Raw genomic sequence first — 22,258 nt, 5'->3', positions numbered from 1 at the left:
GTCAACTGAGTCATTCCACCTCAAAAAGCACAAGAAAGAGGATTTCGACACCCACCATCTCCCCCAAAGTTCCCGAGCATGGCTTGCTGAAATGACATGGAATCACCCAATTTGTTTTCCTTCCACAATGGTTAAGGTTAGGATTTAGGGGGTAAGGTAAACTGATCCTAGATCTGTGCCTATGGGCAGTTTGAATGCTTCCTTTTTTTCACATGCTAAAGACAGAGGAGCATATAAATCATCTCATTCTCCCAGCTGCTCTGATAACTAGTACTGTCTCAGCTGTGAGGCTGTCTAATACCACCACTGTGAAATCTCTCCTCAGATAAAGTAAATGTGCTTAGCAATGACTCAACTAGGGGAGAGAGCGATAGAGTTATGAGAGGGAAATGGAGAGAGAGAGAGAAAGGGAGAGAGGGTTGGAGGGAGAGTTTTGTTATGTGTGACTGTGAGCACAGAAAGCCTCAGCTGCAGCACTGAACCAGCCAGAGCCTTTTTCTTAGAAGCTACAGTAGGGCATGAAGTCTCAGAAATCCAATGGTGTTCAGAGCCTTATCTGATCTCATGATTTCTGCCATCTCCATTATCAGTTCATAATAAAACTGTAATTTCATACTACTGTCATGGAGGATGTTGATACTGACATCAGTAGCTAATTAATTCACAGCCATTTGTCATAGTTAATCTATGACGGTTCAGGCTGCAGACTTTCCTTACTTTAACTACTTGAACATTTACCAAGCATACTACTGACCCTTAACAAAGGATTTCACAATGGTGGCATGCTAGCAAGACTCACTCCATAGTTTTACTGTTAGTGTCTCTTCTTCCAAATCAATGCCTTACCTCTGATTGCTTTGAGAATAGACATAGCATGATTCCTTTCTTACTGACTTGACTTAGAGACAGGTATGAACATAGAGGGCTTACAGTATGAATGATCATATAAGGTTATAGAGATTCTCCAGTGCTTTTGTATACTTTTTAGCCAGTAGTTCTGAAGGTAGCGCTCACGAGCCAAAAGTGGTCCCCGAAAATACGTCACATATGTGCAGAGATGTGCACCACATCATTGCTCTCTCTCTCTCGCTCTGCTGTGTGTGCATCTTGCTAGCTGTCACTTAAATGGCAAGGGGCTAAAGCTCATTGGCTAGAACTCTAATTGCTAGGGGGCTGGCGCAGCACAGCATCCAGAAAAACAGTCGCTTTCAAACTAAGGATTTCGTGCCTAATTGAGATAATTCTGCAGATAGATAATGCATGTATGACCTACACATTGACACATCCAGCCCAAAGCGGGAGGTTTAAAAAATACTTAGTAGTTGCCAAAGTTCTGGAGCATGTCTTTAACATCTGCCTGGATAATGCTGGCCCCCACAGATAGACACTCTCAAATACCTGGTCATTACTTTTAATTCACTTCAATAAATCGTCATGGTCTCCACATGGCCAAATCAAGACCAAGGGGGTGTAAAATAATCAATGATTCAGATCTAGGTTTGTGCAATGTTTCTACAACCAAATATATCCCCATTCTATGAGATCAATAGGATGTTTTTGTTTAGTTCTAATGAAAGTGATAACTAACATGTGTTTCCCTCCTGTAGAGAATATTCCAGCATGCTGACTTGTTATAATTCCATTGAATTATTGATCTGTCTTAACCCTGGAAGCCTCTGTTGCCATAGCACCCACTCACACTTTCTAGGAGGCGTCAGATCTTTAGTTACTGTCATCTGCGCGCGCGTGTGTGTTTCATCAATGTGAGAAAAAGTCTACGAATAGTACTGTAGGAGAGTAACACACAGCATCCGTAGATCAGAACAACATGGCTGTCTGTGTATCTGTGAGGGCACAGCAGTCTGCAACAACGGCAACATGAAACACAGTAGCACTCAATCCTTCTAGAGTGTCTGTCTGTCAATCTCTCCTGTCCTGAGGGGTCCAAACATGACAAGGAATAAGGGGGGTAAGGAGAGAGTACCAACCTCACACTGCTTTCTCCAAATGTCTATGTTCTTGCGCTGCGCTTTAGTGAAATGGTCCCATGCCTTCTGCCTGGAGGCAGCGGTGAACACAGCCGTGATCTGCTCAACTTGGGGTGAACAGGAGAGTCAAGACAAGACAAGACTTTATGTAGAGCTTAGATCCTACTGTACCACCCAGGCACAACACCACAGAGAAGACACTAGGAGCTTCATCCTGCCAGCCTGGGTTAGTGGATCCCATTGCATTTACCTGTACCACCCACCAACATATTGAGAATCATTGTGTGGGCTGTGATTTTTACACATTATCTTTGTTGGTTTGTAGGGCCTCATAGGTTAAATGCTGGTCGTAGTGTAACCTGGTGTCTCCTTCACAGTGCTGTACAGTACTTACATCTCATACCTGCTGATTCAGTTCCTTCAGGACTGACAAAGACAACATTCTACAATGGATGGCTCGCTTTGTGATACTAGACATACTATTGAATTTACATTAAAAGGAGTATTTTGTCATTAATCATTCATAACTCTTTTGGAAATGTTGTATTTACTGTAGTCATCACTATTCTCCCCACCAGTAGAATAATGTTACCTTTAAAGCTTGGCTCTGTTCTGATTGCATACTGTCATATTTATCTTCAATAAACAACAGGAACTTTAAATAGTGTCATTATTACTACTGGACAAGAGCACTGTGACCAGGTCAACATTAAAGCTACACCCCCTCATCATCCTCTACGTCTACTCTGGTGATTTAATTCATATCTCTGGACTTTGCTTCATGGATTTTCATATTAAAGCAACAGCAGAGGACTATTTAGCTCAGTTTTTCTTCTCAGTGTTGAGCATAAAAAAATTACAATAAAATTATGACTATTTAAACAGTAATTAGCCATTGATCAATCTTGTTGTTGTCTCATTGTCTTTCCAGATGGTAATTCATATCATTTCAATATCAGTCCATAGTGTACATTGACATTGTTTGAGAGTGCCTGCTGGAGGGATACTGTTCTATGATGCCTACCTGGGAGGTACAGTAGGTAGATCAGCTGGTCCTCTCCTGTAGAAAGCTCCAGACAGACACACAGAGGTTTCCTCAGGACACTGTACTGTCCTTACCTCTGTCTGGTCTCTGACTACTGTCACCCTCCTAACTATAGGCTCATCACCGCACAGCTGTATAGAACAACTGGTCTTTAGTGCTATGTGAGAGGTACCTGTAGTGCACTGTGTCTAGGAAGGGTTTATGAGAATAAAGTGTTACAGGTAGAGGGTGCGTGTATTAAAAGGTAGTGCAGAGTGTGTCTAGTTAGATGCTTACACTGAGTCAGTATGGCCAGCAGGGAGTTTTTAAACGTCTCCTTGGCTAGCTCCATCTCTTCCTCGTGCTGGGCCTTCTCACTCATCAGCCTCCGGACGTGGCTATTGGCTGACTGGATCAAAGAGTAGAAGTGATTGGCCGACCGCCGGTTGACCTCACCACGGTCGATCCATGTGAATAGGACCGCAGTCGCTTCACTGAACTTATGGTCATCTGGAGGGGGATGATGGGGGAGAAGGAGGGGAGAGGTTTAAGGCTGGGGGTTTTAAAACAGTGAAGCTGAAAGCCTATGAAAATGCACTTGGGTAGTCCATGAAATAAATGATATGGCCATGTACTTTGAAGAAATTCTACTTCTATCTTCCCCTCCATGCTTCAGTCCACAGAAACTGAACAGCATGGCGAGATTAACTATCAGACTGTTTCATATCCTCTGAGTGCCTGTGGATGAGACCACAGTCTGCTCTGAACACAAAATGCATTTCTGGGTTTGAATCAGCAGAAACTGGTTGTTGAGCGAGTGTATCCTCTTTAACTGTCTGTGTCTCGGTGGGCCTTTGTCAAGTGCATTCTTCACATTTGAATAATAATTGAAACGTGCCAAAGAGCCGTGTCCGATCGCACAGCGCAGAGTGAATTAGAAATCGTTTAACGAGTTCAATACCCACTGCAACACGACCTGAGAGCACACAGATGCTTGGATGAAAAAACTTTCCACCTCACAGCTCTAGTCCTATTCAGGAGAGGCAGCAGCGTACAATCATACAGTCATATTATAATGCAGTCACATGAAGGTATTGTGGGCCAGCACAACACAGGGAATAATGGAAGTATATTTCCCCAGCCTTTTGAATGAATAATCAAATCAAAATATCTCACAGTGTTTGGCTATGTGTAATATTAAATGGAAAGTGTGGAGCACTAAAACTCTCTATAGTAATAGCTAGTGGTGTAGTGTAGGGTAAACCTTTTTTATTCTGTGCGAGCGTTTACCTACCTATCACAGAAAATGTGTGACACACAAACAAACAAATGCACACACATACACTCTCTTTCTCGCCATCTACCCTCCCCTCCTCTTTCTTTCATCTGTGACCACCAGTTAGACTGTCTCTACTGCTGCAGCCTCAGTGTGAAGGCTCATAACATCCCTTCATAGCAGCAGCAGCTGTATTTGTGTTGAGAGAGAGACAGAGTAATGCTCTGTAATGTGGTAATGAACATGATTAAGCTATTTACCCGCCTGAGAATGTAAAAGCATTAACCAGAGGCTGTTTGAATGAATATGATTATGGAGAAACAGAACACTTTCAAACACCACTCTGAACAGTGAGCAGAGACAGTGGAACAGCGGGACAAGAAGGATAGCTCAGAGAGGGAGAATGAGAAAGAGAGAGGGGGAATATTAGCAGGAAAGCACAGAATGGGAAAAGAAAGCACCAGAGATGGAAAAGGAGGCAGGACAACCCACATTTCCCACCAGCAGAAGACGAGGAAATCTAGGAATTCTGAGCTCCAGGGAACGTGATGAAGGGAGGGAGGGGTGGGAAATAAGGGTAGGGGGTGTGATGGGGTGGTTACTGGTCAGAACACAGCATGACATCTCCCAGCCGTGACCCATCACATTATCATACGCTTCATAGAGAGATGATAGATGAAAAGACTCTCTCTGCCTCATATCTATTGTATCAATGTGCCTCCTCCTAGAGTCCATCTCTGAATGTCTGTTTTGACTGAGATAGGAGAAGGAAATGGAGAGAGGGAGGGGGGGGATGTCGATAAGGCATGGTGATGCAATTGGTTTCATTTCAGCACTCTCTCTCTCTCTCTCTCTCTTTCTGCCTCTCTCTCTCCATATTGAGCTGTATTGGAGATGTCTGATGCCCTTTGGGCTTTCTCAGCAGAGAGAGAGAGAGAGAGAGAGAGAGAGAGAGAGAGAGAGAGAGAGAGAGAGAGAGAGAGAGAGAGAGAGAGAGAGAGAGAGAGAGAGAGAGAGAGAGAGAGAGAGAGAGAGAGAGAGAGAGAGAGAGAGAGAGAGAGAGAGAGGCAGTCGGGATGCACCATGTGGGGAGAAAGAGAGGGGGGAGTGGAGCTGACTAGTGCTGTGATGGCTGATGAGGTAGAGGGACCAACAGAGTCAAACTCCCCTGTCAGATAGATGCAGAGAGAGAATGGGTAGTGTGTCTGAGAGAGGTCTAGCCGACAGAGTGAGATCAATAACTCATTTAGATGATATAAGAAATTAGAAACGAAAACTGTATTTTTGTAACACAACATTATCATGTCCGATTATTTTTCTTCAATATCAAATCACCATAACATCAGGGGAATGTTTAATTGCTCTGTCTGTACTACACTAAGATAACAATCATGAGAATGTATGTTCAATTGTTTCCATAGTGTGTGTAATACTGTGTGCAGCTTGGACCAGTGTACATAACATTACACACATTACATGCCACCATGACCCATATGCAGCACACACACTGAGCATCAGCTGTGGGATGGGTGGGACAGCTGGACATGACACAGAACATCCAGACAACATCAGTACTTTATCATAAAAACCAAACAACCAACCAAACAGAATCTGGGCTCTGAACGATCATCCTCATTGGTCCTCTCACCTTTCAATCTCTCCGCCAGCAGTCCTGCCTCGTGGTCTGAGAAGTGCATGATGGGAGGTGGCGAGGGTGGTCGGAAGAAGTCTTCGTGGATCATCTGTCGGTGTCGTTCCTCCCTGGCCAGCAGCCTCTGTTGACATTCCCACTCATACAAGTCGTCTCTGGCCTGAGCAAAGTCCACATGCATCCTCCCTGAGTCCTTCTTATCTGTACTGGAGCCAATACGCATCCGGTAGCCTGGGGACACAGGGCATTTAGAGGTCAGATACACTAAACGCAACAACACAAAGACATTCAAAACACGTACACGTACACAGACACAAACATACATACTGTGGACAACTGATACAGTGCCTTGTAAACGTATTCATCCCCCTTGGCGTTTTTCCTATTTTGTTGCATTACAACCTTTAATTTAAATGGATTTTTATTTGGATTTCATGTAATGGACATACACAAAATAGTCCAAATTGGTGAAGTGAAATGAAAAAAATAACTTGTTTCAAGAAATTCAAAAAAATAAATAACGGAAAAGTGGTGCGTGCATATGTATTCACCCCCTTTGCTATGAAGTCCCTAAATATGATCTGGTGCAACCAATTACCTTCAGAAGTCACATAATTAGTTAAATAAAGTCCACCTGTGTGCAATCTAAGTGTCACATGATCTGTCACATGATCTCAGTATACATACACCTGTTCTGAAAGACCCCAGTCTGCAACACCACTAAGCAAGGGGCACCACCAAGCAAGCGGCACCATGAAGACCAAGGAGCTCATCAAACAGATCAGGGTTGGGTTATAAAAAAATATCCGAAACTTTGAACATCCCACGGAGCACCATTAAATCTATTATTTAAAAATGGAAAGAATATGGCACCAAAACCTGCCAAGAGAGAGCCGCCCACCAAAACTCACAAACCAGGCAAGGAGGGCATTAATCAGAGAGGCAACAAAGAGACCAAAGATAACCCTGAAGGAGCTGCAAAGCTCCACAGCGGAGATTGGAGTATCTGTCTGTAGGACCACCGTACACTCCACAGAGCTGGGCTTTACTGAAGAGTGACAAAAAAAAGCCATTGCGTAAAGAAACAAATAAGAAAACACGTTTGGTGTTCACCAAAAGGCATGTGGGAGACTCCCCAAATATATGGAAGAAGGTACTCTGGTCAGATGACACTAGAATTGAGCTTTTTGGCCATCAAGGAAAACGCTATGTCTGGCGCAAACCCAACACCTCTCATCACCCCGAGAACACCATCCCCAAAGTGAAGGATGGTGGTGGCAGCATCATGCTGTGGGTATGTTTTTCATCGGCAGGGACTGGGAAACTGGTCAGAATTGAAGGAATGATGGATGGCGCTAAATACAGGGAACTTCTTGAGGGAAACCTGTTTCAGTCTTCCAGAGATTTGAAACTGGGACGGAGGTTCACCTTCCAGAAGGACAATGACCCTAAGCATACTGCTAAAGCAACACTCGAGTGGTTTAAGGGGAAACATTTCAATGTCTTGGAATGGCCTGGTCAAAGCCCAGACCTCAATCCAATTGAGAATCTGTGGTATGACTTAAAGATTGCTGTACACCAGCGGAACCCATCCAACTTGAAGGAGCTGGAGCAGATTTGCCTTGAAGAATGGGCAAAAATCCCAGTGACTAGATGTGCCAAGCTTATAGAGACATACCCCAAGAGACTTGCAGCTGTAATTGCTGCAAAAGGTGGCTCTACAAAGTATTGACTTTGGGGGGGTGAATAGTAATGTATGCTCAAGTTTTCAGTTTTTTTGTCTTATTTCTTGTTTGTTTCACAAGAAAAAATATTTTGCATCTTCAAAGTGATAGGCATGTTGTGTAAATCAAATTATACAAACCCCCAAAAAATCAATTTTAATTCCAGGTTGTAAGGCAACAAAATAGGAAAAATGCCAAGAGGGGTGAATACTTTCGCAAGCCACTGTATATACAGTCATGTAAACTCATACTCCCACAGTCAGATACACTCAAAGTATACAGTATTACAAATGCCTACATTCTATACCCCACGTACCACCACAAAGATCATTAGCAAACCAAAAGGACAAACTTTACATTTTCAACTATTCATAATGCTAAAATATTCATCTATTCCTCCTCATCAATAGGCACACCTCCAGCCTGCATAGCTACAGTCTATTTCTGCTCCTGTCTTGGCGTAACGGCTTTAAGTGACACAAGGTCACTGTTTTTACTCCTCTACAGTGTTCATATCATTAATACATATTCTATTAAAAAGGAATACCGTATTTTCCGCACTATAAGGTGCACCGGAGTATAAGCCGCAGCAGCTAAATTGAATGATATTGAATGATGTGTACATATATAAACCGCACTGGACTATAAGCCGCAGGTGTTTTAATGTTTAATTACCATATGTAAGGGTTCGTGCACAGAGGGGATTGTCGGGAAAGAGATGGCTGCTTGAGGAAGCTCCCATTTATTAACATTTCAACAAACAAGTTGCATATTTGCATAACGTATTCAAGTGTTACCATTTAGTGCAATAGTAGCTACAGAACATATACTGTGCTGTGTAAACTGTACTGTATCACACAGCGTTTCAGACACACAAACTTTTCAACTTTCAAACTTAAACGGTGCGCTCCCAACGCACATACCGGCAGTGATCTACAGCAGTGGTTTTCAACCAGTGGTCCTTGAGGGAGTGCTAGGGGTTCCCCAGCAAAATTAGTTAATAGCGTCACAATCATTTAACCACTTAACTTTGGTTATTTTTGAAAAACCTTGAAAAAGTGTGCACATCTTTGAATATTTATCTACATTATAGCCTACAGTAGTACCATAACAAAAAACAAAGCTTACAGCGCTTGACGAGGCAATATCAATGGCTAAATTAAATGTGTTTTTTTGAAAGTGCAAAATAAAGTGCCTGTAACACGACAGTAAGCGCGTAAGCCTAAAGTTGCAGCAACACGGCTGCTTAAAATATACGGTAATCAGCCTACCAGAAAAGTCATTAATCCTCGTCTTCATCTTTTAGGCTAAGGTACAGTACACAGCTGTAACCAGAAAAGTCAAGTCATTAATCCTCATTTCCGTCTTCTTCCTGCGTACTAAAACCACCAAAGTCCTCATCTTCAGTGTTGGAAACGAACAGGCTCAGGGTGGCTTCGTCAGCCACTATCCTCTCTCCTTCGTTGTCGCTCTCAAAACCAACGAACTCCTCTTCGTCACTGTCGGAATCGAACAGCCTCTGAAGGGCCTCAGCTGTGGCGGCGTTCTCCTCTTCATCACGCAGCAGTCCAGCCTTTCGGAACCCGTTAATGATCGTGGATGTTTTGACAGCCATATTGACTGCCTTTAACCTAAAAGCTGCATCATATGCATTTCTACGTTTGTTTTCCATAATGAGGGTTTGTGCATGAAAACTTCCTTTGCACAAACTGTCTCGCTCTCGTAATGTCTGTCTGTCTTGCTCTCGTTCTGTCTCTCGTACCACTCTCGGTTCCACTTTTACTTTTGCGCGCTACCTGTCTCACTCTTTTCCGGCCTCCAGCTTTTCCTGCATCTTGTGTGTATAGTATAGCATTTGCGTAGTATAATATTTGTATAGTAAAGTAAAGTAAAGTATAGTATAGTATAGTATAGTATAGTATAGTATAGTATAGTATAGTATAGTATAGTATAGTACTGACCGGAGAGGTATAGGGACTTGTCCACCATGAACTCCTCACTGAAGCGGATGTGACAGAAGTTCTTCTTGCTCTTCCTGATGGCGATGATCTCACCACACTGATCAAACACCTCCCTGATGATCTCCTCGCTGGCGTTCTCCGGCAGACCCCCGACAAACACTGTCTTACACCCTGGGGGCCGCTCCCGCGTTGACGGAGGAGGCAGGTCTGGAACAACATGCATGCTCAGGTCACATCTGGTGACAATTCTTGTGACCACAGTCCATATATGAACGTATTTATATTAATTTAGATGGAAAGGATAGAAAAGCATGCAAGTGTGTGTGTGTGTGTGTGTGTGTGTGTGTGTGTGTGTGTGTGTGCGCGCGCATGGGTGGACGTGTTTAACTATACAAGAATAGCAGACAAACAAACATTTGACCAACTAGGGACATTTTCTTAGTCCCCACAAGGTCAAATGCTATTTCTAGGGAGTTTAGGGTTAAGGTTAGGGTTAGAGTAAGGGTAAGGGTAAGGGTACAGGTTAGGTTTCGGGTTAGGGGTTAGGATTTGTGTGTCCCCACAACGTTAGTTGTACAAGACAGTGTGTGTGTTTGTGTGTGTGAGTCTTACTGGGGTTCTGGGGGAACAGGGTGCAGCTCTGGCAATGGATGATCTCCTTGATGACGGGGGGACCAGGCGGAGGAGGGACCAGGCTGATACCTGCCATCATGGGGTTGATGGGAGCTAGGAGACCCAGCCCTGGATCAAAACCCTGGATACAGATAGAATCTGGAGGAGAGAGATAGGAGAAGAAGAGTTAGTCTGGAGGAGAGGAGAGGACGAGAGGGGAGGAGGAGGGGAGGGGGGAGAGAGAGTTGAGATGAGAGGACAGGAGCAATGAGACCCAGCCCTGGTTTAAAGGCTTGGATACAGGTAAAGTATGAAGGGGAGAGAGAGGAGAGAGAGAGAGAGAGAGCGAGAGAGATGTACTTATTAATATCTTCAGAACTGAACATGATGAGACTGGGAGAATGGACAAGACAGAAATCTCCCTGGCTGCTTGTCTCAGGCCCTATACAATCACACAGGGTCTGAGAGAGAGAACAGACACTGATCTACCTTAGAGTAGAATCCAATCTGACTGCAGCTGTCACACAAGCCTGTTACTACTGTGAGGATACAGATATAAATATTAGAATGTAGAATCGCAACTTCATATTTATTAAATCATCAATCAAGTCCTCACTGCAGATATGAGTTTGTCAGCAAAGGTGAGTGTGAAGAGCGCATGTGTAGGAGGGAGACTGATTCTATGTGATGCTGTCAGAAAGATTCCAGTGCTCAGTATGTCTCTACTATCCTAAGAGGCTGCAAAGCAAAGAATCACTTCTACTGGCTGTGTCTGGCGAAGCCTCGAAGAGAAAGCGTCTAGTGTTGCGAAGCCAAGTGTGTTTTATTACAGAGAAGGAGTTTTTAAGAGGAGCTGCAAATCATTGAGGCTGGAGAGAGAAGAGAGAGAGAGAAAATATATCTGGAAGATTATCTCACATAAATATCCTGAGTCACAATCATGAATAATCTGAGATTGTGTGGATCTGTGGAAAACTCATTAAAATGTTCACTGTGATGATCTGAACAGGTAAATGACGTCTCCTCTCCCCACATTCATCATCCACTAATGCTGTTTCTCTTTTCCTCGCTTTCTTCTGCACTTTTCTTTTACCCTCCTGGTGAAAATAATTCAAGGCCGTTAGTTTTCCTCATTGGCCCTGGCCACGCTCTGTTACGTCTGCCAGTGGGAGAGAGTTCATCTCCCTGGCCCCTCTGTTACGTCTGCCAGGGGGAGAGAGTTCACCTCCCTGCCAGGGGAGAGAGTTCACCTCCCCGGCCCCTCTGTTACGTCTGCCGGGGGAGAGAGTTCACCTCCCTGCCGGGGGAGAGAGTTCCCCTCCCTGCCGGGGGAGAGAGTTCAACTCCCCAGCCCCTCTGTTATGTCTGCCAGGGGGAGAGAGTTCATCTCCCCGGCCCCTCTGTTACGTCTGCCAGGGGGAGAGAGTTCATCTCCCCGGCCCCTCTGTTACGTTTGCCAGGGGGAGAGAGTTCACTTCCCCGGCCCCTCTGTTATGTCTGCCAGTGGGAGAGAGTTCACTTCCCCGGCTCCTCTGTTACGTCTGCCAGGGGGAGAGAGTTCACACTTTGTTTATTTGTCATTGTTTAATTTCTCTCTTTCTTTTCCTCTCCTCCCTCCCTCTCTCCCTCTCTCCCTCCCTCCCTCCCTCCCTCCCTCTGTTCTCACCCTCTACTCTGCAGGTTTGTGTGTACGGCTGGACGCTGGTTCGCTGGGCTCTGGATCTCCCCTCAGGAAACAGCTGCTCGTAATTACAGTGAAGGTGAGACATCATCCATCACATACTCTATAACCCCCATTATCTTTCTCCTCCTCTTCTCCCTCACTCTCTTCTCTTTCCCTTCCCTCTCTCTCCCCCAGTCTCTCTTTCCCTCTCTCTTTTCTCGCTCTTATTTCAGTTCTCTCTCTCTCTCTCTCTCTCTCTCTTGGAGCTGAGGTCTGTGCTCCAGGAGGATATCAGTATTAATCTGTCTTTTCCTTGGCTCTGAGGAGGGCGGATCCAGTCCAGCTGTCCAGCCGTCCCTGCTGTCTCTCAGCTCATTAAGGAGGAGAAGGACTGTACAGTACTGACCCAATGGAACTACAGTGACGATGGGCCGCTCTGCTTCTTTCCTTCCCTCCATTCCTGAAGTAATCCCAGATCTGAGAGGGTTGGATAGCTGAAACCAATCAAATCAACCAGTCAAACTCTGCCTTGACTTGCGGGACGGTTGACCTAATGTGCGCAAATGTGATTAGCATGACTGTTGTAAGTAACTGCAAACGTTCCAGGACATAGACATGTCCTATATGGGCAGAAAGCTTACATTCTTGTTAATCTACCTGCACTGTCCAATTTACAGTAGCTATTACAGTGAAAACATACCATGCTATTGTTTGAGGAGAGTGCTCAACAACAAAAAACGTATCATGGCAACTGGTTTGATACATTCACCTCTGAAGGTAAAGAATGTACTTACATTCAGTAATCTTGCCCTGATTTGTCATCCTAAGGGTCCCAGAGATAAAATGTAGCATAGTTTTGTTTGATAAAATCAATTTTTATATTCAAATGTAGGAACTGTGTTCTACAGTTTGAACCCCTGCTGTCTCTGGCTCCACACCCACCCCGCCCGGCCATCTAGATGTGTGAAAGTTAGTGTATAAGCTAATGATCCATCATGTCTGACATTCCTGGGAGTGTGTAAACTTACATTTTGTATTACCATATCATTTTTGTATGTTCTCTATAGTTGTGTACTTGAAAATGTATCAATTGATCAATTTGGCACATTTGGGCAGACTTGATACAAAATAGTCCAGTATTGCAATGCTTCACTGGATCAATCTGAAACTTTGGACACACACTGCTGCCATCTAGGGGCCAAAATCTAGATTGCGCCTAAACTGCAATATTATATTGTGGCCTTTCCCTTGCATTTCAAAGATGATGGAAGAAAAAAAATGGCATGTTTTTTGGTTTGTATTATCTTTTACTAAATCTAATGTGTTATATTCTCCTATATTAATTTCACATTTCCACAAACTTCAAAGTGTTTCCTTTCAAATGGTATCAAGGATATGCATATCCTTGCTTCAGGTCCTGAGCTACAGGCAGTTAGATTTGGGTATGTCATTTTAGTTGAAAATTGAAAAAAGGGTCCGATCCTTAAGAGGTTAATGCAGTGATCTTTCCCCCCCCAGTGAAATAATAGTCCTATATACACGGCTTCATATTACAATAGATTTTCTCCATACAACTCTCAGCTTTCCTGAGTTAAATCCATGTATTCAGTTATTCAGGGATTACACAAACTCAGCCTCCAAATCTCCTTCTGTGCTCATTTAATGAACCTCACAATGCAGCTCTCACAATGACATCTAAGAGCGCAACGATGCTGCTACATATAGGTACTGAACACAGTGGAACTATCCAAATCCTTATAGAAAATGATTTTGCTAATGGATTTCATGAAACAAATAAAATGGTAAAGCACCTGTACATTTGAAGGAACTTTGCGTTTTTAATATAAATCCATAACTGAAAACATAATAGCAGTGAGATCAGTGTGGTTACATTTCAACCACAGACTCACTAGGGATCATGACAGAGGCCCAGACTATACGTTCCCAACATTTATAGTATGACATATATTCCATATAACAGTCCATAGAGTGGTTTATTTTGTTATAGACTTGAATAACATTAGAGAGGACTGAGAGCAAAACGTACATATTTATTAGAACCAGATGTTGGTGACATTTTCAAGCTGAGTGTTTTTCCAGCCCTGTCCTCCTTAGCTGTTGTAACAGTCTTAATGGTCTGAAAGAACCTCACTCGGCTAGTTCTCACAGTGTGTCTGTGTGTGTGTATTTGCGTGCGTGCGAATCACTGTCTTCCAGTCCTGTCCACTTTATACATAATAATAATGTTACTGGTCTGGAAGAATCTGTTAGTTCTCAAAGGCCTTAGTGTGACTGGGTCCTCTTTGAAGTGCCCAAACCCTGTGTGCATGTGTGGGGTTGTACATGTGTGAGGTTGTACATATGTGTAGGCCAAAACATCATCCAGTGAAAAGAACCTGAGGATTTTTTTCCCAGCAAGAATCTATTAAGCTCAGCTAATCATCCTGAAGCTCAGTCAGGACTGATTTCCCAGACCTCTCAACACCAAATATACAATTCAAATGACCTTCCATGCCTACTTATGACAATTACATAAATATGCATGATCTGAAACCTGCTCATGAATTTTTAAATCAGCCAGATTTCTCTCTATCCTCGCTGGCTACGCTGTCAAAATGATAAAAACAATTGGATGCACACACACACCCTATTAGCATCAGCGGAGAGACAGACATGTAGTCAGGCCATTAGAAAAGAGACCAGGGAGATTTTCTTTGTATTGTTCCTATCCTCAGTCAGTCTCTCTGCGGGGACGGAACAACGTCTACTTAATAATGTCGTATCTAGCTGCTGATGGGGACACAACAATTAGAACCATGACATTGGGCTATTGACTGAGGAATTGTCAACTGAATCTGAATTGTTGTGATTATTGGTGCTGATTGTCAAAAGACAAATGGTAGAGGCTGTGGGAGTTGACTTGTAATATGCACACAATCTTAAGGTCCTATCTTAAGTCCTTAGGTCTAACCTGTATAAAGGTGAATATTGTATTATAAGAAAACAAAGGGGATTGTATGCATCAGAATTCTGTCTCAGCACACTAACCTCCTCAAACTATACTAGAACACAGTTTTACATAGAATAACACTTCTGCTGCCCAGTAAAGGGATTGGCAGCGCTGGTTTTGGCAGAGCATGCTGCATTCTGGATTCCCTGCCACAGGGGTATAGGCTAAAGTATCTATCTAGTTTTAGGGTAATCATTGACTGGCCTGCCCTGAGTAGGTGGAGTTGTGGAGGTGATAGAGTAGTAGGATGCCACCATAGGGGCTCTTGATGGAAGTGCCCAGTTCACCTGATGCCTTTACGATCTTCTCAAACGTTTCAAAACATAGTCCATGGGGACTCTTTCCATTCTTATGGCCTCGACAATATTGAGAAATTAGAATGAAGAGTTTGTTAGCAGAGGAAAGGGGGATAAGGGAGGAGGGTGAGGATGATGAGAAGGGGTGAGAAGGTGGCCTAATGCCCTACCTGAGACCAGCTGCTGCCCGCTGAGGCCCATGGGTACGATGCCCAGGTTGTTCATGGCGGTGGCCCAGGCTCCGTGGTCGTTCACCACGTGGTCATGGACACTGAGGTGCTGCTCCGCCCCCAGGCTCCTCAGGCTCCCTACACCATCTGCTGCTGCAGGGGACAGGAGAAACAGGAGGGTTAGGAGGAGGAAGGAGAAGAGACCAGAGATGTAGTTTACATATTAGTGAAGGTGTAGTAGTCAGTGTTACAGTACGTACCGCTGGCCATAGCAGGCCCTGTGTGCTCCTCTCTCTGGCTCTACCTCTGAGAGTTCTCATCAGAACCACAGCTCCCTCAGGCTGCACACCAGACCAGACCAGACCAGGACAGGACGGAGGGATGAGGAGAAGGATAGTTGGATGGCTGGACGGAGGACTCTCCCAGTTAGAGACAGGATCCCATCTACCCTCTGCTAAACCCTGGGGAAGAAAAAGAGAGCAGTTCAGTAAAGCAGCTTAAATCAATGTTTTTCAATCAAACCATTGCAGCTTAAGATAGCATTAGAACAACACAATCAGAAATACATTGTTACTGATGTCCTATTTCCGCCCACACAGAGACAACCACGCACACATGTACATAGCAGTACATTAAGCGTTTCAGTCTTTATAGCTCCCCCCTTCCCCCTCTCTCTCTCTCCCCCTCCCCCTCTCTCTCTCTCCCCCCCTCTCTCTCTCTCTACAGAGGGTTGTGTGGACAGCCCAGTACATCACTGAGGCCAAGTTCCCTGCCATTGTTGTGGAAAAAAATCACTATACTTTATCAAAAATCAAAGTTCTTCCAGAGTTTTTGTAGAATCAAGAATGACTTTATTACAATTTCAACAAAGCCAGGCTAATCTTCAGATTAGGCCCCCTCTCGCTCTCTCTTCCCTAGCTATATAGTCTCCTTCACACACTAAAATCCCTCCCTCTTCAGTTTCCCACTCTTTATCGCTCCGCCCACTTCCTTTGTCTATGATGGCGGCTAAATTAGACTTTTATTCAGTTCAGAATCAATAGTAATACAATCAATCAATCCCTTATCTTGCAAAAACACTCATGTTTAGTTTAAACTCTGTTCAACCCCGGCTCTCCCGGGCTTGACCTGAAGACTGATTGTTGAACATGACAGGTCCATACTTAAATCTTTCAAACATACACAAACCCCACCCCATCTTGCTGTAATCAATCAAGAAAATAGCCCAGGAGAGACAAAGGTTTAGTCTGAACTCTGTCCAACCCTGGCCGCTATTTCCACTTTGTTTGAGGAGAGAGGCAAAAGGCCACAGTCTGGTTTCAGTCTCTGATAAAGTAGGACAGCCATGGATTTAAGTAAGAGCGAGCCTTTCGACCCTAGGTCAGATTCCCACTTCACCCACACACACACAGTGAAATGACCCAATTAAGTTATTTGCCTAGCAACAAAGAATTCTAACTCTATGTTCGTGATTAACCCAGTTTTATCTCATAGTCCACTAAAAAATCTCCATCACCATCCAGGACCTCTATATCAGGCGGTGTGAAAAGAAGGCCCGGAAAAATCGTCAAAGTCTCCAACCACCCAAGACACTATTTTCTCTGCTGCCGCATGGCAAGAGGTACCGCTGCATCAAGTCTGACACCAACAGGCTCTTGAACAGCTTCTATCCCCAAGCAATACGACTGATAAATAGCTAACAAAATATCTACACGGACTATCTGAGTTAACCTTGTATCTTTATTAACCTTTTATATCAATCTTTGCGCTGTCGCTATGCACACTCACAGTGCCCTACACACTCACACACACACACACTGTCACTCCAACACACACACAAACACTCACTCCATCATTTTCTCACTCACACATAATATGCACATACATTTATACTGACTCTACACACCCACACACCCACTCACATACAAGCTGCTGCTACTCTGTTCATAAAATCAAATGTATTTATAAATCAAATTAAATGTATTTATAAAGCCCTTTTTACATCAGCAGATGTCACAAAGTGCTATACAGACCCAGCCTAAAACCCCAAACAGAAAGCAATGCAGATGTAGAAGCACGGTGGCTAGGAAAAACTCCCTTATCTTATATCCTGTTGCCTAGTCCCCTTACCCCTATACATATCTACCTCCATCACTCCAGTTTCCCTGTACATGTAAATATGGTATTGAAACTGACTTTAAATATTTCCTGTATATAGTATGCTTACTTACTTACTTTATTGTGTATTTTATATTTCCTATTCTTATTTCATGTGTGTTTTTTTCTAGTAATACATTGTTATTGTTATTGATTATTGCGTTGTTGGGTTTTGAGTTTTGCAAGAAAAGCATTTCATTGTACTTGTGCATGTGACATTAAAACTGTCACGGATTCTGCCGAGGCTGCTCCTCCTCCTTGCTTGGGCAGGCTTCGGCGTTCGTCGTCCCCGGAGTACTAGCTACTGCCGATCGATGTTTTCGGTGTTTGTCTTGTGTTGTCTAGTTAGTACACCTGTTGCATATGAGTGTTGATTGTGTAGCATATAAGTTCCCTTGTTTTACGTTTGGGCTTTGTGTGTTATTGTTCATTGTCTTGTTGATGTTCGGCCTAGCTACTACTTCGGATTACGCATATGGTGTTTTTCCCTCCAGTGTTGAAGACGTTTGTTTTGTGCGTAACCCTCAGTAAAGTAGTCAACCTGATTCTCTGTGTCCTGCGTCTGACCTCACTCGCCGCGTACACATCACCTCCTGACAAAAACTTGAAACTCTCTCACACTCTCATTCACACACACCTCCAAAACGAGACCCAGCTGACCAGCCACTCAGTTGCCATGACATCACATGTTATCCTGCTTTCTGTCAAATGTCTTATGGGGTGTGTCAGTGATGACCTTTAACCCCTAACCCTCCCACCTAATTACACACTCCCAACAGCCCCAGCCACAGGCATACTGTCATCTTTAAAATCAATGGTTTTGATTAGGAAAGTCCCATTTGCCTGTGAAATCTGCCAGAATTCTGATTGATCCCTGACTAACACAATGAGGTCATTTAGGAATGTGACCCTCTACAGTAAGTCAATGAACACAGGACTCTAAAGAGGATTCTATTCCATCAACATAATGAACCACCAGTTCTTCAAGGAAAGGCTTAATAGCATTCTGTCCATGGTGTGAAAAAGCAGTTGAGATCCTATTCCATATTTCCTGTTACAAAGCTTGTTGTTCTCTGTGTGGTTTCCTAAGGGGCTGTAGTTAGCTGCAGTGTGATCTGTATTCCTGTCACGCCTCCTCCGTCATCTCAGACCACTCCCGCAGTAATTATCATTATTCAACTCTGACAGCAGGAAATTAAGTCAGCCACGCTACACCATCCAGACGTAATTAAGACACAATCATATGAATAGTTTTTCATTAACAACAGTTCCCTTCCTTCAAATAGCTTTGGGATGCGAGGCCCGTTTCTGAAACTTTTCTCCTCACTAGGGTAACAAACAGTTATTTTTGGAGTTACCTGCTGTATGTCAACACATTACTGTGTTTTCAGGCTGATAGGACCTGCCACTGTTCTCATCACAAGCACATTAAACACTGAGCAGTGCTAGGAATATTAATGGCACACAGACACACAGCGGAAGTAGAATTATAATCAGGCCCATAAGGGACGTAGATGAATTTCGGGATTGTGAAAACAAGTCATTGTGAGGACAGTTCCACAGTTGTCTTATAATATCTGATAACATCTTATTACAGCTTATAACTCCAGTCATGGTCAGGTATGAGGCCTATGTCATTGTTGTGACTCTGGGCTTTTAGCAGCATCAGCCCAGTCCAGAGCCTAACTACACTGAACAGCTCTATACACAGTAACCACTATCCTGTATACTGTTCCTATCCATAGACAATCATGTATCCAATGGGCCACAGCAAACATCTACACTACTATCACACGGGGGGCAAACACTAGGCTAGATTTTCTCCTCCACTGTCTGTCTTTCGGCGCTTCTTCAAATCAAATCAAATCAAATTTTATTGGTCACATGCGCCGAATACAACAGGTGCAGACATTACAGTGAAATGCTTACTTACAGCCCTTAACCAACAGTGCATTTATTTTAAACAAAAAAGTAAGAATAAAACAACAACAAAAAAGTGTTGAGAAAAAAAGAGCAGAAGTAAAATAAAGTGACAGTAGGGAGGCTATATATACAGTAAAATAAAGTGACAGTAGGGAGGCTGTATATACAGGGGGGTACCGTTGCATAGTCAATGTGCGGGGGCACCGGCTAGTTGAGGTAATATGTACATGTGGGTAGAGTTAAAGTGACTATGCATAAATACTTAACAGAGTAGCAGCAGCGTAAAAAGGATGGGGTGGGGGCAGTGCAAATAGTCCGGGTAGCCATGATTAGCTGTTCAGGAGTCTTATGGCTTGGGGGTAGAAGCTGTTGAGGAGTCTTTTGGACCTAGACTTGGCACTCCGGTACCGCTTGCCGTGCGGTAGCAGAGAGAACAGTCTATGACTAGGGTGGCTGGAGTCTTTGACAATTTTGAGGGCCTTCCTCTGACACCGCCTGGTATAGAGGTCCTGGATGGCAGGGAGCTTTGCCCCAGTGATGTACTGGGCCGTACGCACTACCCTCTGTAGTGCCTTGCGGTCAGAGGCCAAGCAGTTGCCATACCAGGCGGTGATGCAACCAGTCAGGATGCTCTCGATGGTGCAGCTGTAGAATTTTTTGAGGATCTGAGGACCCATGCCAAATCTTTTCTTCTCTCCCTCCCTCCGTCCCTCTCGTTCTTTCTCTTTCTCTCTATCTCTCCAGGGGGTGCCAGCGTGATGCTGAGTAGTGAGGTAATGTAGCATCACAAACATAAAGATATGCACTCCCCTCTCTCCCTCTTCCCACTGCTCCTGTTCTCTCTCTCCTCTCCCCCGTCTTCACTGCAGCCTGATGGAACAGTTTAGCCTCCTGACAAGTGACAAGGCTGTTTCTCTTCACCCCTCTCCATCATCCCCCTCTCTCTCTGTCAAACCACCTCTCCGCTCCCTCGATCCCTCCCACCTCTCTCTGTCAAACCTCTCTTCTCGCTCCATCCCTCCCTCTCTCTGCCAAACCTCCTCTCCTCTCCCTCTAACCCCCCTACTCTGTACACTCCTCCACCTCCTCTCTCCATCGCACATCCCTCTTCTTCTGTACACTCCCTCATTCCCTAACCCCTTCTCTCCCTCCGATCTTTCATCTTCCTCCTCTCTCTTCTTCCTTTCCTTCTCTCTCATGGTTGTCCGTAGATATCCAACCCCGCCCAGTATTTCTTCTCACTTTCACACAGCATGAAATATTCACAGCAGAATGCGTGTCCTGTTCATTATTCAGGAGCTCACTTGACATCTCTGAATCTTTCACACACAGGCGCCGCATCACTCAGACCTGGAACCGCTGGGCACAAACACACACACACACACACACAGAGAGACACACAACAATACATACACACACTCAGGAAACACAACAATATACCCACATTGAACACAAGCATGAAGGACAGCAGGCAAACGTTATAGGGAAAAGGTAAACATTTCCAGGACAGAGGACGGCTCTGTTCCAAGCTGAATGTAGCATACTACATAGAATGAATCCATGTACTGGGCATGCATCCTAAGTGGTATGCTAGTATGAATAGGATGGACATACCCTAGGTAAATGTTAGTAACAGGACAGTGTGGTAGCGGGAGAGAGATCTAAATGTGCTCCACATACTGTATGTGGCTGGTGCTTATCAGGCCCAAATGTTAAACAGGATGTCCATATCTAAGAATAAAAAAACATTTATGAATCAACATTAGAGTTATAAGCTTCTCACTTGTTTCAAACAGATTTGATTCCACAGAAGTGAGAAACTCCAATATGTGTCCAGCTGAATTCTCTTTGCTGTCTTGGGCAGTTCATCAAAAATATCAGAGGAAAAAGATCTCCGTCTCTCACTTCATCTATCACCATAATATTTTAGGTAACTTTTACTACTGACTTTAACATTTCAATCTTTTCCTTTTACATTGACACATTTCTTTGAGAAGACATTGAAAAAACCCTAACCCATGAGCATGAATGGTTCACTTCAGCCCAACACCCCACTGCAACACACAGCTAATTTCACACGCCATATATATGCTCATATGCCCTGTCACACACCAATTTCAGCAGTTAAATATTTTACTGACACCAGTGCATATCATGCTATCCCTCTAACACTGTCTGTGAGGGGTTCATAATGCCTCATAAATATATTGATAACACATAATAACACACAGGATGCACAGGAAGTGTCAGAGAAAACACTCCTGTGCTAACACACACTTCTATCACACACTCGTAACTCAACTTCTGCCAATTTTCTTTTTTTTGTACATTTATTGAAAGCAGTAACTCCCCTCAATGTACTCTGAACATTTCATTACTCTATGACCAAGAAAATCGTGACTCTATTCAAAATAGCTTCTGAAGTTTCATAATTGTATGAAACGTTAAAGGGAAATACGGTCATTTTTTCAATTTCCTGACAAGTTTCGGTTTTGGAGATAAGAGGTTTTCACCCGACAGCGATGTTATATTAGCTCACATTAACCCTCAGCACAGGAGGGTATATAATATACGGTACAGTAAAGTAACTATCTGTTAGGTCACGTAACAAACCATGCTAGGAAAGCCAGTGCTCCATAAAAAACAGCCCTTTCTACACAAAGAAATTGGTATTCAAACAAAACGTCCTACTATATGTAAAGCAGTCATGCCAAAAGCCACATTATCTTACACTTGTCCTCTATGGGAGACTATGTTAAGACTGACAGTCCTCTTGTACCCTTCAGCACAGAGACAGGGTCAT

General features: G+C 43.8%; 1 protein-coding gene across 2 annotated transcripts in view; it reads right to left on the bottom strand.

Moving 5' to 3' along the window:
* Nucleotides 1-22,258, bottom strand: part of LOC121571727 (ecto-NOX disulfide-thiol exchanger 1) — an 81,283-nt gene that overhangs the window by 14,574 nt on the left and 44,451 nt on the right. The window contains exons 2-8 of one of the 2 annotated variants that reach the window (XM_041883371.2): nt 15,636-15,836; nt 15,376-15,528; nt 10,237-10,395; nt 9,625-9,831; nt 5,937-6,170; nt 3,310-3,522; nt 1,989-2,095 (exon numbers count right to left, since the gene is read on the bottom strand). In XM_041883371.2, coding sequence (XP_041739305.2) covers nt 1,989-2,095; nt 3,310-3,522; nt 5,937-6,170; nt 9,625-9,831; nt 10,237-10,395; nt 15,376-15,528; nt 15,636-15,645 — 1,083 coding nt within the window. In that variant the 5' untranslated portion in view covers nt 15,646-15,836. Of the gene's footprint in view, nt 1-1,988; nt 2,096-3,309; nt 3,523-5,936; nt 6,171-9,624; nt 9,832-10,236; nt 10,396-12,305; nt 12,369-15,375; nt 15,529-15,635; nt 15,837-22,258 lie in introns of those variants that run through there. The other variant, XM_041883372.2, reaches the window with a different exon arrangement.

Source organism: Coregonus clupeaformis, chromosome 29 (assembly GCF_020615455.1).
Source record: "Coregonus clupeaformis isolate EN_2021a chromosome 29, ASM2061545v1, whole genome shotgun sequence".
NCBI lineage: Eukaryota > Metazoa > Chordata > Actinopteri > Salmoniformes > Salmonidae > Coregonus > Coregonus clupeaformis.
The sequence above is the reverse complement of the archived record's forward strand: the minus strand, read 5'-3'. Positions and strand labels throughout refer to the sequence as shown.